Raw genomic sequence first — 15584 nt, forward strand, 5'->3', positions numbered from 1 at the left:
ACACTATGATGGTTGCCAGAGGGAAGGGGGTCAAACATTAGCTAGTATTAATAAGTTATATTTTTAGTAATGAAAATATTAGCGATTAATAATGTAAATATTAATACACAATAATACAACTATTGACTAATAGGTATAGTAACTGTATCCAAACTATGTGCAAATAAAGTTACTAGGAATTACACCCTCACAGAAGTCAGCTCAGGGCCCTGCAGCCAGGCGGCCCGCTCCCCGCAGGCTTCCTTACGCACCAGTGACAGCCCATCTTCAGGCCTCCCCCCACCCGGCCTTCCAGGGTTATCCTCCCGAGTTCGCACATCCCTCTGTCCCTGTCTTCAGGGTGCCAACCTGACTTTAATTAATTTCCAGAATGCCTGTGTGTGCACGTCCTTCAAGAGTTATAGAAAGGTGTTTTGAATAGAAGATGGACTGAAAGCCTACTTTCCATTAACATGTGTATTTTCATAGCTATTCCTGAACTCTGCAAGCTTTTTAAAAGACGAAGAATGAATTTTAAAATGTGAAACCATAGGCGGGTTTGTACAGGTATGGGCTGTCATACATTTCAGACTAGGAGTATCACAGAAAATCTTTACAATCCTGTCTGTCCCCTCCCCCCCCCCTGCAAAGTACACAAGTGCACGTTGATACGCAGGTTCATGTAAGTGGTTCCTCCTTCTGCTTTCCATTTGATTAGGCTGAACTGGTCAATAACTTTCATTTTAATAATTGTTTTCAACATAATCTTAGCAGCAGGATCCTTTTTAAAGCCAACCCTTCCAAAGAGCCCAATTTATAGCCCTAAGGCAGACTCTGTACAGAGAAGGAAACATGTCAGATGCCGCTGCAGCTCAGTTCTCAGCTGCCCCTTCTTCCCCAGGAGCAGGACCGATGAGCTGATGTGAGTGGCCTTCCAGACCGCTGCCTGTAGATGACCTTAGCTGGGGAAATAAACGTGAGAGCCAGAGTGACAAGAGTCAGCAGTCTGTATGTGGTTTAGTTCACACAATGAAACTGAAATGGAGCAGCTTATAAAGTGGGCTATTTTCAAAAACAGGGTTTATCAGACATCAGTCAGGTCTCTGCTTTATTAAAATTATTAAATATGTTTAGCTCTGCTTCTGTTCTGGGGATGCTAATATAGTAGCATAACTCTTTGTCCATAAAACCATCCTATTAGGCGCAAAAGGCTTGATGAGAATGACAAGTGTTTCCCGGCTCTGGGCTCCAGGGCTTACTTGTTCACCTAGTGGCCTGCACGGTCACCCCCAGTTTACAGATAAAGACACTGTGACACAGGCAAGCTAGGTCACTGGCCTAAAGTAAGCCAGCTAGTGAGTGAAAAAGGATGGACCGCAGAGGGCTCCTGACTCGATGGTGTCCGTGGTGGTCAGTAGTGAAGACAGTGCTGATATAGGCTGGCCCACACTGCTTCCTGTGGACCGAACCCAGGGCAGTGCCTGCTTCTCCCTCACACTTGGTTCTGCCCATTCTTCCAGTGCCTGTCCACGTTCAGGGCATTCGTGGCTCACCCTGGTCAAAGATTTTAGTTTTTAAAATCCTTTCTGTTTTGGATAGTCCCTCTGAGACACCATGCCTCTCTTAATGAAATGCCTGCACTCTCTTATTTGTAATAGAACTATCTGTGATGATTTATATCCTCTTAATGAATTAAAGAATTGAAGGGGCAAAAGAGATTCTACATATTATAATTTTTAACTATGTAAATGTATTTTCATTTTTGACAAGTAAATGACCTTAGCTTATAATGCCATGTCTTCAATATTGGTTTTATTAGACTTATTTCCATTTGGAAATATGCATGACGATTTTTATTCAAGATGCTAAGCTGGGTCAGCAAGCCATGTGCTCATTCTTTTCCGAACCCAATGGGCACAGGCGTTTACCGCTGCTGTAAAGAGGAGACCAAGGCATTTGCTTTCACAGCAAGTTTGTGAGTTGACCAGTGAGCTTGGTGTGTGGTCCTCAATCGTAATTCTTGTTTCAGTGCTTCTCTGAAGAGACTCTAAGTATTAATCTGACGTATTCTCCTGCCCCAGTACTTTATATACAGCTGTGTCCTGGGGCTGATATCCTGCTCGGTTTTCCTGAGGGTGAATTACGAGCTGAAAATGTTGATCATGATGGCCGCGCTGGTGGGCTACAACATCATCTTCCTCCACACACACGCCCATGTCCTGGATGACTACAGCCACGTTTTGATTGACAGGTAACCTGCTTCCTCCTCCTTCTCCTTGCTGCAGTTCTTTCATAGGGTGTCAACAGAGTGAGTATGCCGAGTAAATGCAAAGTAATCACAGCCTTGTAACTGAGAGTGTGAGAGTTTCTTTGAAGATTGTTCAGAAGATTGAGGTGGGTTTTTTTTTATTTTTACGTATTGATTTTAGAGAGAGAGAGGAAGGAGGAGAGAGAAACATTGATTTGTTGTTCTACTTATTTATGCATTTATGAGTTGATTCTTGTGTGTGCCCTGACCAGAAATTAAACCTGCAACCTTGGCATATAGATTACACAGAATATGTGTTATCAGAAATACTTTAAAGATGGGAAGTGATTTGGAGAGACAGTTTTGTCATAATCTGTACTATATTGATAAGGCTAATGCAGGGTTTCTCTCCTTAGCCTTACTGACATTTTTCTGAATAGCAATACTCTTCTGTTGGGGTGGCCGAATAAGTTTCTGCTGAGGGGCTCTCCTGTGCATTGGAGGCTATTTAGTGGCACCCCTGGGCTCTACCTGCTGGATGCCAGACAGAATACCTCCCCCAAAGCCAGGACACCAGAAATTGCCCCAGACATTGCTAAATGTGCCTTGCGAGGCGAAGCGTGCACCCCACACACTCAAGTCCAGAACTACTGGATCATTATGCATAAAAATACTAGAAACTATGTGGACATATTCACAAACCATAGTGCTGACTTTCTCATGAGAAGGGCCCTAACATCCCCTCATGAGGAAAGAGTACCACTGTCACTGTGACAATGTTCTGTTCTGTGAAGGAACTGAGTCCCCAGAAAAGGTGCAGCCCTGGTCCCTCTCCCAGTGTTAGAACTGGATGCTCAGAGGACAGTCCTGCCAGGGCCACTCAGTCGGGTTTACACAGGTTTCCTGTGATCCAATTGCTTCCGTGGGCTTATAATGCATATTTATTCCCTGCTTGAAAAAATGTGTTGATCATTATCCTCCATCTCACATTTTAATGGCAAAACAATGTTTTGTATCAAGTGTTAGGTTTATTTCTGGACCCACCAGTCTTCACATATCATCTATGAGCATGTTGCATAATGCTCCATAGTATTTCTGTATTTCTGTTAATATAAAATAAATGCCACAAATATTTGCATGGATGTGTTGCTCCAGGAAGAAGGTATGTGTTTTGCATGGCCATGCACCTCTCCTTTGGAGGCCCTGTGCCAAGAACACTGTGTAAATGTTTCTTACCAATAAGAATACTTTTAGAAACACAACTGCAAGGCATTCTCTTCACCTAATTTAATTTTCATCGTCCTCCACACCATGAAATTCTAATAATCTGCAATCAAGCCTAGGGTAGTGGAGTTGCAAAAATATATAATTTTATTAAGGAAATTTTGTGATTCCTTAGCCAAGATGAGAATGAAATCAGAAGTTAATTTTCCAATAAATTCTCAAAATCGCCCACCAAACATGCTTTAATATTTCTGTACTGTATCTGGAAAGACTGTATCAAATCCCTAAGTAAATGCAGTATTACTGATTTGCATGCACAGCTATCAACGCTACTAAATTCCCCTTTATTAAATTTAAAGCCCCTGAATGTGATACACACCCGTTTCAAAAGAAGAAATTAGATTAGCAAGTTTCTGATAGGAGAGATTTACTTCTGGGGACCTGAGAGAGACGCCACCTGCAGCATAAAACAGTGATTTGGTTGACAAAAAGGCATTTTTACTTTCAGAGCCCTTTGGTTTCATTTAAGCTCTTTTCTGTTTGTTCTCTTGGTTTTGTCTTTATAATAGCCTTAAAGCTGGCTTGGGGTTGGGGGTGTTGTGGGCTGACTGTTAGAAGCCCCAGGAGCCTGTCCGCACTTCCGACAGTAAACCAGTAACCTCTACCTGAGGGGTGCGCCTATCTCCTTGTTCCTAACCCTGACCTTCAGGTTCTGGCACTCCCAGACCCGATTCCTGCACAAGCTGCCACAATACTCCCAGAGCATTCCTCCACCAAAAGATTAAATATGACTGACATAATATCAGATTTTTTATAACATCAGCTTAAAACTAACCCCATATGACAAAGTCTTAGGAGGGGAAGTTTAGAATTCAATCCCCATCTCTCAGCCTCCGTATGTCTTTGATACAACCCTGGAACTCCCACCAGAGCCAAAACCCATCCATTTCAGTGTTTTCTCTCTCTGCTGAGATTCAAGAGATTCCCCCATCAAACAGCTGAGAGAGAGTTCCTCTCCTTTATCTGGTTTATTTATGCTGACACAGCTCTTTCAGGTATGAAACTAGGACTCAGAGCCTTAAAAAAAACACCATAGATCTGAGATGGTGCCTTGAGAGGAGACATCCCTGAGCCCCAAGCCAGAGGTGCCCCTCGAGGAGGGACCTGGCTTAAGGAGAGCCAGGCAGCACCTCCTTTTCTGATGGATGGCATCTGTGTCATTGAAGTCACATGCTTGGTCATTTTCCTTTTCTGGCCCATGCCTGGTCACTGCATCTTTGCCCCCTGCTCTTATTCCTGGTATCCTGGTCCTTGCTCTGGTCTTCTTTCTGAGACATGTGCTTGCCTGTGTGGCATCAGTGTCCTTGCTGCCCACCCTGACCTCTGGACTGGCCCCTCATCAGTATTGACCATTCCCAGGAGACCTACCTCGGGCTTCTGGCTTTCACCCCAGGGCCTGCCTGAGGACTGAGAAACCCTTCCACCCCAGAAAGGTAGAGAGTACCCCCTGTGGACAAATCTGTTGCTGCCGATGTCTGCCTACCCCTTCTCTGTGGTACATACACTGAGGATTTTAACAGACACTCCCGAATCAAGGAATGAGCAAGTCTGAATAAATGGTGTCCACACTGCCTAAACTGTGCCTGGCATCGTGTAATGGGGGCTCAGTAAACATCTAGTTAATGAATGGATTAAAAGCAGGCTGTGCTCCTAAATCATAAGAAGAACCTAAATACCAAATGTAATGAAATGTTCACCTCGTCTGCTCCCCTGAAGAAAGGGGCTCCTCGAAGACGTGTCTTTTCAGGATTGGTTTTGTTAATATCCTTAAGTGGCAAGAGAAAGTTTGGAGAGCACATCCCTGTTTTTAAGGCAGTGACCAGCCACCTTCAGAATACATAGTTTGGACAGTTCACACTGTGAGTTCACCCTGACCATGTATCGGGGGCCTTTTGCAGACCAAATTTGACATTGATAATGGACAGGCCAACAAGATGGTACAAGCCAACAAGGCGTCTTTTGCCAACAGGGTTAGGAAAGAAAACAGGAGAAGTGTACCCTAAAAAACTCCATATCAATGAGTAATTCAGAAAATGACACCAAACGCATTCTTACAGATGCATGAATATGGAAAGCCAACTTTTCAAGAGGGAAAAAAAAGACTATTTTGAGACAAAGTGTCATGAAAAATTTGAACTCTTGCCATTCATGATAATACAGAGAGACCTAAAGCACATTACTCTAAGTGAAATAAGTCAGACAGAGAAAGACAAATGCCATATTTCACTCACATGTAGTATGTAAGAAAGAAAAAGACATGAATAAGCAAAACCAAGTAGAAACAGACCCACAGATATAGAGAACAAGATGACGGTTACCAAAGAGGAGGGTGTGGGGAAGGTGGTAAAAGGGGCTAAAATAAATAAACAAGTAAATAAATACATAAATAAAATCCAATAACTCAGATACAAATATGAAATAATCATGACAAAAATTAGTCTCAACTCTAACATAGTGTAGTTGAGTGTAGTAGTTTTAACAGTAATTTTGTCTTAACGACTTGACAGTGAAATAGTATTGCCATCATTTTTTTCTTTGCAAAGGAATACAGATATAGAAGATGTTTTAACAGTTTTGGCTTACATTTCAGTTATTGATTATAAGTCATATAAAAATTTCAAAAATAAATCCGTTGGAATGGAGACCAGCACCATCCTGATATGTAACCTTACCTACCTTTTTGTGATCCTGCTAAGTTACCTTGTGGTGACAGAAGATCGGAAGTTTCTGGGATTCAGAAGGCCTTGAACAAGATGTTTAGTGATTCTTTGGCATTTCCAACAGCCTTCCATCTTGCCTGTGAGGACAATATATTTTGCGTATCAGTCAATAAGGGTCCCGTTTCCTGTCCATGATGCTAACTCTGGAAACCTGTAGCAGTGCCTTTGAGGACACTGAGTGTTCTCCATGGCAATGGTGATGTTGATGACCAGCAGTGATAACTGCTGGAAGCTGTTTTTGTTTCAAAGACAAATGCTTGTCACAGAGTCTGCAAGACATTGTCAGATTTTTCCTGGCAGCTTTTTTCTTAAAGAACTGAAAAGTCTCAAGGGGTGAGTTTTATTTCTTCATGGAGACCCAGAAATGTGCCTTTAATTTTAAAGAGGTTTCGGGCATGGAGAGCTTGAACAGAGGGGACAAGCGGGAGTCCGGTATTAACCAGCTCTGTTTAAGCACTTAAGCCTCATAAAGTGGATACTTTGTGGACAGCAGTCGTCCCTGGGCCCAGCATCATTTGGAAGCTCTGAATTATTTGCTGGTAGAAATGTCTACACGATTTCAACTTCGGGGTCAGCAGCAGCATGGCAGAAAGGGCAGTGACAGAGACGCTCAAGCGAACACATACCGTGGAGGGCTATGAGTTAACCGCCTCTGGCGTGGAAGTGTCCTGCTTTCGCTGTTTTTTCCAGTGCCTCGTGGAACACGCAGTGGCTAGAACTCAAGATACTGTGACATAGTTTGGCAATGCTCTCACTTGGGATCGATTGATAATGCGCTCACTGAAAGTCCTGAGGAGGAACCGCAGAATTCATTACTAGGGAGAAGGCAGGGGAGCAGGGCAGGCTTCCTCTGGGGTGAATAGTCTGGCGTATTCCAGAGCACCCGAAGTATCTTTGTTGCCTCCTCTTTTAAATTAAACATGTACTTCAAATTTGCATTCAAATAACATGCCCAAGTTAATAAGAAAAGATATTATTTTTGAATGTTATATCTCGGTTTGTCTTCCCCTTCTGAATCCCCCTCACCCCATGCCATTTCCAGAAAATAAGGAACCCGCACATTTCTTTGTGGCTGACACGCACTGGCAGCAGGGCTGGAGGTAGGTAATTTGAGATGCCTAATTTAACAAAAAAAGCAAGTCATCCAGGGCCTACTAAAGCTTTCTTTTCTTCTATAAAAAGCAACCATTAGTGAGCTATTTTGTTATCTAACCTAAAAAAGAAAATGTCCTGTGATTTGGACCCACCTGCAGGAAGAAACTCAAATTTTAGGCTGTTTTGTTTTGCTTTGTTTGGTTTTAGAACGACGGGAAGAAGGAGGAAGATTTCCCCGAGCCTACGCCTACAGACTGGGTGGAATACGAACTTCTTATCACCCACTCTGTGATCTGTAATGCTAAAGCTATGCAAGTCCCTTATTGTGTTAGTCTGTTTGCAGCCCCAGAATATTCTGTTTGGCATTTATGAATACCGCTCTGAAAAGACATGAGGCTTTGAGCCATCTGTCTTTGGATGACATTGGACCATCTTTCCTAGAAGATTGCATAGAATCCATTGAGTCTGTGTCCAGCCAGGGAGAGAAAAGAGTATCTGGAAATTACACCCCTGAGGTTTCAGACCAGCATGGTGATTTGTCTGCTCGTCCATGTGTTTCTCTACCACACTTGCAGTGAACATTCTCCATATGCCTGGCCTGATTGCCGGAGTCTGGGCACACAGAGCTGGATAAAATATAGCCTCTGTTGTCAAGAAGGCCACAGAAATGTTCTCTAAGAAAATCGTGTTCAGGAGAAAACAGAAGGAAGATGGCAGGGAATCTTGGTTAAGTGCCCACGACACACCTAGGGAAGGAGTGAGCGTGCTGGCCGGGAGCTGCAGGGGGCAGCTCGGAATTGACCCCAGGACTGGGGAGATTCGGAAGCACAGGAGAAAGCACAGCCTCGTGGAAGAATAGGAAGTCTCTCATTTTTGTTCCCCCCACCTCAATATAATAATTTCAAGTCTGTCCACAGACAAAAGCACCTTAGTGGGAGTTGTGGGGTCCAGACCCTGTGCCAAGAAATCTGGGTGGAGATTTTCAGAGGAAAATCCCAGCACATTCTGGGGAGAAAAAGTGCACGTTTGAAGGCATTACAATAAATCATAGGGACAGTTTGACTCTACCCACATCACTCCTCCCCCATGAAGGCACAGCTTAGGGTCAAGAGAGATCTCCTCACCCATGGTTTCTCCTGGAGGAAAAGGAGTGTGCCAGCGAGCACAGAGCGTCCCCAGCTGTGCAGGACTCTACCAAAGAGGCCCATGTCTCTCGACCTGTCCAGAGTATATGAATCAGGAGCTTCCTGACTGGGGGTCAGGAAGAGGAGGGAGGAGCAGAAGATAGGTTGGCAAGCAGCCTGCCCATGGATCCCCCACCCCTGCTCTGTGGCCAGCCCCTGTGTGCACTCCCAGGGGCTGTGGAGAGAGCGAGCTTTGCCATACAGCTAGTGAGCATGCATGGAAAGCAGACCCAAACATATGGACTGGAACATGAACGGGTTTTGTTTGGGAAAACGAAAGGGAGCCTGTCAGCATATGGTGTGCTGTATTGTTAGGAAGGAGAGGCGGTGAGCAAGCTCCAGAGTTCTGCCACTAGAGGGAGCTCGAAGTGTGGAGCATTTTTTCAGAGAAGACCTAGGAAATGGTCAGCCTGTAAGTGAAAAGAGGCTCAAGGTCACTGATTAGGGAGATGGGGATCGAAACCACAGTGAGATACCACCTCACTCTGGTTAGAATGGCTGTTATCAAAAAGACAAGAGATAAACGAGTGTGACAGGGTTGTGGATAGAAGGGAATCCTTATGCACTATTGAGGAGGGCATGAGTTGCTTTGGCCACTAGAAAAACAACATGGAAGTCCCTCAAACTAATCAAACACAGAACTACCACATGACCCAGTAATTCCTCTACTGGTATACCTCTGTAGACATTGGAATCAGGATCACGAAGAGACATCTGCTCTCCCATGTTCATTGCAGCACTGTTCACAATAGCGATGATACAGAAACCACTGAAGTTTTTGTCATGTATGAAAGGATAAAGAATGTGGGAGGTGTATTAATATATATAGCACACTTTTACCGCAGTTTGCCTATTCTTACCAAATCAACATCTCACTTGATTTCTTGAGGTACTTTTTCCTTTAAAAACAGAGGCTCATTTCACCTAGAAAAAGACAAACATTTTTAAAGATATTTGTGTCCATATGCCCGAACTGCTTTCTCTCCTGCAACAAGGAAAATGTCATTCTTCCCTCACCAGAACTGTTTGCCTGTAGGTTAGAAACTGGTTCACCAAGTAATCCCTTGTGGCCTGTCACCCAATTTGTTAGATTTCTCTGTTCTTTTGGACTCTCAAGACTTGAAGGCCAGAATAAATGTCCCATTAACAGCATCGGGGTGAGGGCCATCTGTAAATTAGTGTGTGGCTACAGGCATATTTGGATATCTACATCTCCAGAGTCCAATTTCAGGTGTTAAAGAAAACACACCTGGTTATATTTTGGCCGAAAGTGTCACCCAGAACCTCACAGTCACAGGCTTTCTCATTGTATCAGCTCTGTCTCCCCTGCTGTGTAACTCAGAGACAGTACGATGCTCACACATGGAATTCCAAAGTGGATTTCATTCTTAAAACTTAAAGAAGAGGAAGAGAGAGAGAATGAGAGCCCTCACATTTAACTAGCTGTCCTTTTTAATATAAATAGCTAACAAAATAATTTGTATGGGCCGAACTGGGTCTCCGAAAAGAAGACGTGTTGAAGTCCTAACCCCCACACCTCAAACCCAGGTGGGCCATGAACTGCATTAAGGGGATTCTCCCTTCTACTTTCCATCAGCGAGAGGGACCTGAGCTGGCTCTGTGGGTTTGGGCCATCAGGTCCCTTTCCGGGGAACGCCAAGGGGACCTGAGTTGCTGTTGGTCGCATTGAAGATGCTACTGCAAGATCCTGATCGGGGAGTAAACATTTCACTTTTAGTTTGGGGCTTACAGGGGTGGTAGGTGGAAGAGGGGGGTGATGTAGCTGCTTTCTCAGACCCCCAGCATTGTAAAGTGATAAGACGTTCATGACGCAACACGGAAGTTAAAAATTCGGCCTGTGCCAGCTCCTTGGGCCATTGGTTGTGTTGTGCCACTTACACCAACTGGTCAGGATCGTGTCAATATAGTTGATATAATGAGTTGAACATTCATTGAAGTCAGCATTGTTTACAAAAAACTGCTCTCCTGAGTCACTTCAACTGTGCTCCAACACAGCTGCCGTGGCTCAGAAAGGACCTTCGTTTCTTAAAATCAATACCAATGAGACAGGAAGATGGCACTTTCCAGCTCGCTTCATTCTCAGAGAGAAACTGGAGACCCCCTTACAGCTGATGAGCTCAGATTCTTCCAGCTACAGCTGGCTCGGAAGGGAGGAAAGGGCCCTGAATGTAAGCACAGCCAATTTCTGGGTGTAAGCATCATGCTCTGGGGTCCTAAGCCCTTGAACTACAAGGACTGGGCAATTGTGTCCTCATTTCTGCAGGAATCCACTTTTCCTTTGCACGTGGACCTTTCATTCTGTTAATGATAGTCACCAATCAGCATTTCCATATCTTTACCTCTGCCTTCCCAGCTCCATTTCCCTCGCTCATCACTCTGTAGCGAATACTAAAAGTCACAAGTGCCATTGATAAAGGGCTTCCTGTGGGCCAGGCTCTGTGCCAGGTGTATAAATAGTGTTTGATTTAGTGATAGAAACCGCCCGTCAAGTAGGTATTGGCACCCTCTTTGGCCGATGAGGAAAGTGGGCTGTCGAGGGGTTAATCCCAGGTCCCACAGCCCACTAGAGAGGGCGGACCCATGATGCCAACCTGGATTATCTTCCTCCAAAGCCCACCAAGCTCTTTAGCACTGTGGGTCAATTCCTCTCTCTCATCAGCACTTGAACCTTCCAAGGAGAAACAGGAAGATCTCAAAGCAACTTCAACTCACAGGCAGACAGTGATTACATGGTACTTATACTTCATTAAATACAATTTATGATGGCGCCTATGTGACACGGTCTCCATACAAAATCACCTTTTTTTCAGGTCTCACAGAAATATGTGGGAAATCCTTATCTGTCGGCTTACTCGGGACCCTCCTGGAGGTGGCTGTAGATTTCTCCTTGCATGCTGTATGGTGTCATGGTGTTCAGGAAAAAAAAAAGCAATAGAAGATGCAGATATGATTATTACAAGGGATTGGCTCATGTGATTATGGGGGTTGGCAAGCCCCAAATCTGCCGCGCCAGTGTCCTGGTTTGAGGTTGAAGGCCAGGAGCTGCGGCACAGCTGGGAGATTTTGATGTTCCGGTTCAGAGACAGTCAAGCAAGAGAGAGCATTCTCTTACTCAAAGGAAGGCCAGCCTTTTCTACGGTCTAAGCCTTCGACTGATTGGATGAGGCCCGCCCACATTATGGAGGGCAGTCGCTTTACTCAGCCTACCAACTTAAATGTTGAATTTAACCAAAAAATATTCTCACAGAAACACCCAGAGTAATACTTGAGTAAATAGCCGAGCACCATGTGGCCCACTCAAGTTGACAGATAAAACTGACCACCAGCCATCCCAACTTGGGTGTGTGGATGGTCACTGCCTGCAATGTGGTGGCGAGGACAGAGGGCCCAGACAGCGTGGTGAGAATGTGGGCAGGAATAACGTACTGACGTCTATCTGGACCTGGGGGAAGGGGACAGTGAATCGGGGGCTTCGGTCTTTGTGATGCTTTCGTGATACAAACTTATATGAAAGAGGGAATAAGAGTGGGTGCCTTTGAGAACATTATATGAGAATATATTATTCATAGGTTGGAGGAGCTTGTAGATACGAAGTTCCCTACATCATTTTTATATCTCACATGATTATTAATTTCTAGCATACTGTTTCTTGAAAATAATAACTGAAAATTTGAAGATATTACATATTAAATTATCCACATTGATCTCAGAACTATAAAAATATGATTCATATTCCTTCCTCTTATATTTGTTAGAGCTTATAAAGTAAGAAATCTATATCAATTTGGAAGAACTTTTTTTTATTGAGCTCCTAAAATAAGATTGTTTTGTTTCGATGTAATCTGGGCTTGAAGATAAATTTAAACTGTATGTGTGTGTGGAATAGAATGTAGGCATGCACTAGAGTTTCTGAAGTTGGCTGATACATGAATTCAAATTCCACGTCCTGTGTGTATGTTGTTTTGCATTGTTTTTGTCTGTCTGTTTTTTTAGTAGACCAGGCATTTGGAAAGACCTGAAGACCATGGGCTCAGTGTCTCTCTTTATATTCTTCATCACACTGCTTGTTCTGGGTAGACAGGTAAGAAGTCTGGTTTTTTACATAACTTCTCTAAGTGTCATATTAATAACACTTTGAGGGTGTGCAAACAAGTGCTGAAACATCAGAATCTTCTTATCACTTAGGAGAAAGTGGGTAGCACAGGATATGTGGGCTTAGACACAGAGAAAAGGAAAAAGATCTCATTTTCTTCCACTTGTGGCAAACTGTGAATGGTAAAGATGTGACTGAATTAATTTCCTATTAAATCTCAAAAATACATTGTGTAGGTTTCATAAGCCTAAAAAAGTGTTCCCTTGATAGCTGACACTATTTGAAAAAAAAAAAACAACTTTCCCTTGCCTGGGATTTCATTAGCTTTTTAGAATGTAGAACGTGCTTCTTTTTCTTTGAAGTGGATATGGAAACCTTTGCTGTTGCTTGTAATCATTCCTGGAAATATAATTCTTTGTTCACAAATTTTATTTTATGATGCAAATGAAGCTACTCTTCCTTCTTTTGGCCCCCTCACTTCCTACTGGTCCCCCAGTAGGGCCCATGGGGGCAGGGTTTTTAAAACCACTTTTCTTTCTCTGCCTACACACAAGGACACTCACCCAGTGACTAGACTCATCTCATGCCTGGCAGCTCTGTCTCAGCCAGAGTTTGCTTTGAGTTCTTTGATAGATAAACATGAAACCAAGGAATTATTCATCTCAAAATAACTAACTACGATGCAAATCCATTTGAATTATATGCACATCACTAAACTGTTAAATAGCAGAAAGCTGCTCCTAGCCAGGGCAGAGACCAGACTTGTGCCTGCTAGCCCAGCAGCCTGGGAACACTATCATCTTCGGTCTCCCCGTCTCCCCGAGGAGTGCTGGGGGCAGCCTGCCCCAGGAGCTCACAGGGTCGTCCTCATCACTCTCTCCTGCTGTGGAGCTCTGTGAGCTTGCTGTCCCCCTTCAGCCCTTCCCAGCTGCTGTCCCTGGGACCTGCTTGGTTCTGCTTCCTTTGGCTTGCATTTTCGACAACCTGCATGTTTCTATAAGCCTGTTACACCGTGTTGTTCCTTTCTCTTGGTTTCATGTGCTTCTCCTGCTGCCTGGTTTTCTTCACGGTTGACCAGCTAGCTGTCTGTTCTCACTCATAGAGAAAAGGCATGTCCTCTGTCCGGAAAGCCTGTAGTTTAGACGTGAGCTATTGGGCTTCCTCTGTGGAATGTCTCCTACCAATCACCCCCGAGGAATCGGTCTGGCCACCCTCTCTGTGAAGTCACCTGTTTTTCCTCCATTTCTTACAGGGGATGTTTTGTCCCAAACTTTCTTCTGTTAGAATGGTCACTCAGATTGCCACATTTTAAGAACCTAGAATCCAATTGAGTTTTCCCACATTTTTACTGATTACTGAGACAATAAACATTCCATCTCACGACATAAAGTGGTTGAATCCAGTGACTACCCATTAATCTGTTACTCTCTAATTTATTTAAGGTACTTAAAGGTATTACTATTATGGTTGGGCATCAATTTCACACAGTCGTGTTGGTGCCAGTGTCACAGGGAGTCATTCCGCTTTTGTCACTAATGTCACAATAATCTGGAGGCCTAGAAGGTCATTTCTCCCCACAGGAATAATCCTGTTCACAGTCATCCTCGAACACCTGGCACCAAGGATATATTAAGGTGAGCCCGGAGGCTGACCTTCAATCCAAAATCATTAAGAGAATGATTTTGCTGAGTCTTCCAGGCTAACAAGAACTGTGAAATCTGAGATGTAGTGATTCTGCACACTCTTCCAGGAAGACAAGTATATTATAAACAAACATCCAATATTTGAAATAAAGTTTGTAAGTTTCTTATATATTCATGTCCACAGAACTGTATTTCCTGAGTGATTTTGTAAACCACAGCACAGCCATTTTGTGATTATTTTTGCTGTCATTTGTCCTAACGACGGCTCTGTCCCATGACCATCTTTTTCGAAATGATGGTGATATGTTTGCTCTCTGAGCAAATGAGTGTAAGAAATACTGCTGTAGGTTTCTAAGGAACCTTAATGAAAGCGTAACACATGGCCTGGACAGGAGCTACAGTGCTGCTCTCTGTACGGAATTCAGTTTGTGATGGAAAGGCTGGGCAACCCAAGGGCCCTTTTTGAAAAGGGAAGATTCCCTGTGTTTCTCCCAGGTTTAAACAGCAGGCTACTGTCAGGGTCTGCATGCTAGGTGGGCTCATTTCAGATGGGAAATCATGCAGATAGCAATCGAATAGCCTAATAGCCTGTGAGTAAGGCTGACGTCACTGTATGTGAGAGTTCAGGATCTAAGCAGAAGCAGATCATGTGCTTCCTACACGTGCTACCCATCCAGGGACCACTGCTTCTGTCCAGGTACAACAGCAAGATGGAAAGCCCTCCAGTTTCTCAGCTTGTTTTCAGAACTGAAGAAAGTACAAAACTTCCCTGGAGGCTGTGCTGCAATGTGAAACCCAGCAGTGAGCAGCGGCAGAGTCCCCATAGGGCTTGGATGCCTCTTCCAAGAGGCTCCCTGCTTTCCCGCACTATTGCCCGAGCAAATGAGGAGCAAAATGCTGTGTCTCTGACTTGGATCTGGGCCCCAGAGAACTTGAGAGTAGCCTCAGACAGAATCCGAGAGATGGGTGGTGATGCGAGGAACAGAGGGTCACGGCAGAGCTGCTGATTTGTTAGAAGTGACGTGCAGAGTCCAGAAGGTGATGGCTCACCCCTAGTGCTCTGCTGGGTCTCTCCTCATGGCCACATCCCGTGTCTGCATCTCCCTCTTCTTGTATAAGGACACCAGTTGCTGGATTCACAGCCCACCCTGAATCCAGGGTGACCTCCTCCTGAGACCCTAGAGTTAATTGCATCAGCAGACACCGTTTCCAATGAAGGTCACAGTCACAGATACTAGAGATTAGGACTTGGAACTGTCTTTTGGGGAGGCACTGTTAAATCCATGACAAATGGTTGAGGATGGAAACATTCGTCTT

General features: G+C 44.1%; 1 protein-coding gene across 2 annotated transcripts in view; it reads left to right on the top strand.

Moving 5' to 3' along the window:
• The window catches only part of ADCY2 (adenylate cyclase 2), a 353912-nt gene that overhangs the window by 306392 nt on the left and 31936 nt on the right, over positions 1-15584 (top strand). Inside the window, exons 18-19 of one of the 2 annotated variants that reach the window (XM_037062983.1) lie at positions 2061-2230; positions 12525-12612. In XM_037062983.1, the coding sequence (XP_036918878.1) occupies positions 2061-2230; positions 12525-12612 (258 nt within the window). The remainder of the gene's footprint in view (positions 1-2060; positions 2231-12524; positions 12613-15584) is intronic. The other variant, XM_037062984.1, reaches the window with a different exon arrangement.

The sequence above is a fragment of the Sturnira hondurensis genome, unplaced genomic scaffold (assembly GCF_014824575.4).
Source record: "Sturnira hondurensis isolate 20B ecotype Veracruz unplaced genomic scaffold, ASM1482457v3 Scaffold0014384, whole genome shotgun sequence".
In the NCBI taxonomy this organism is placed as follows: domain Eukaryota; kingdom Metazoa; phylum Chordata; class Mammalia; order Chiroptera; family Phyllostomidae; genus Sturnira; species Sturnira hondurensis.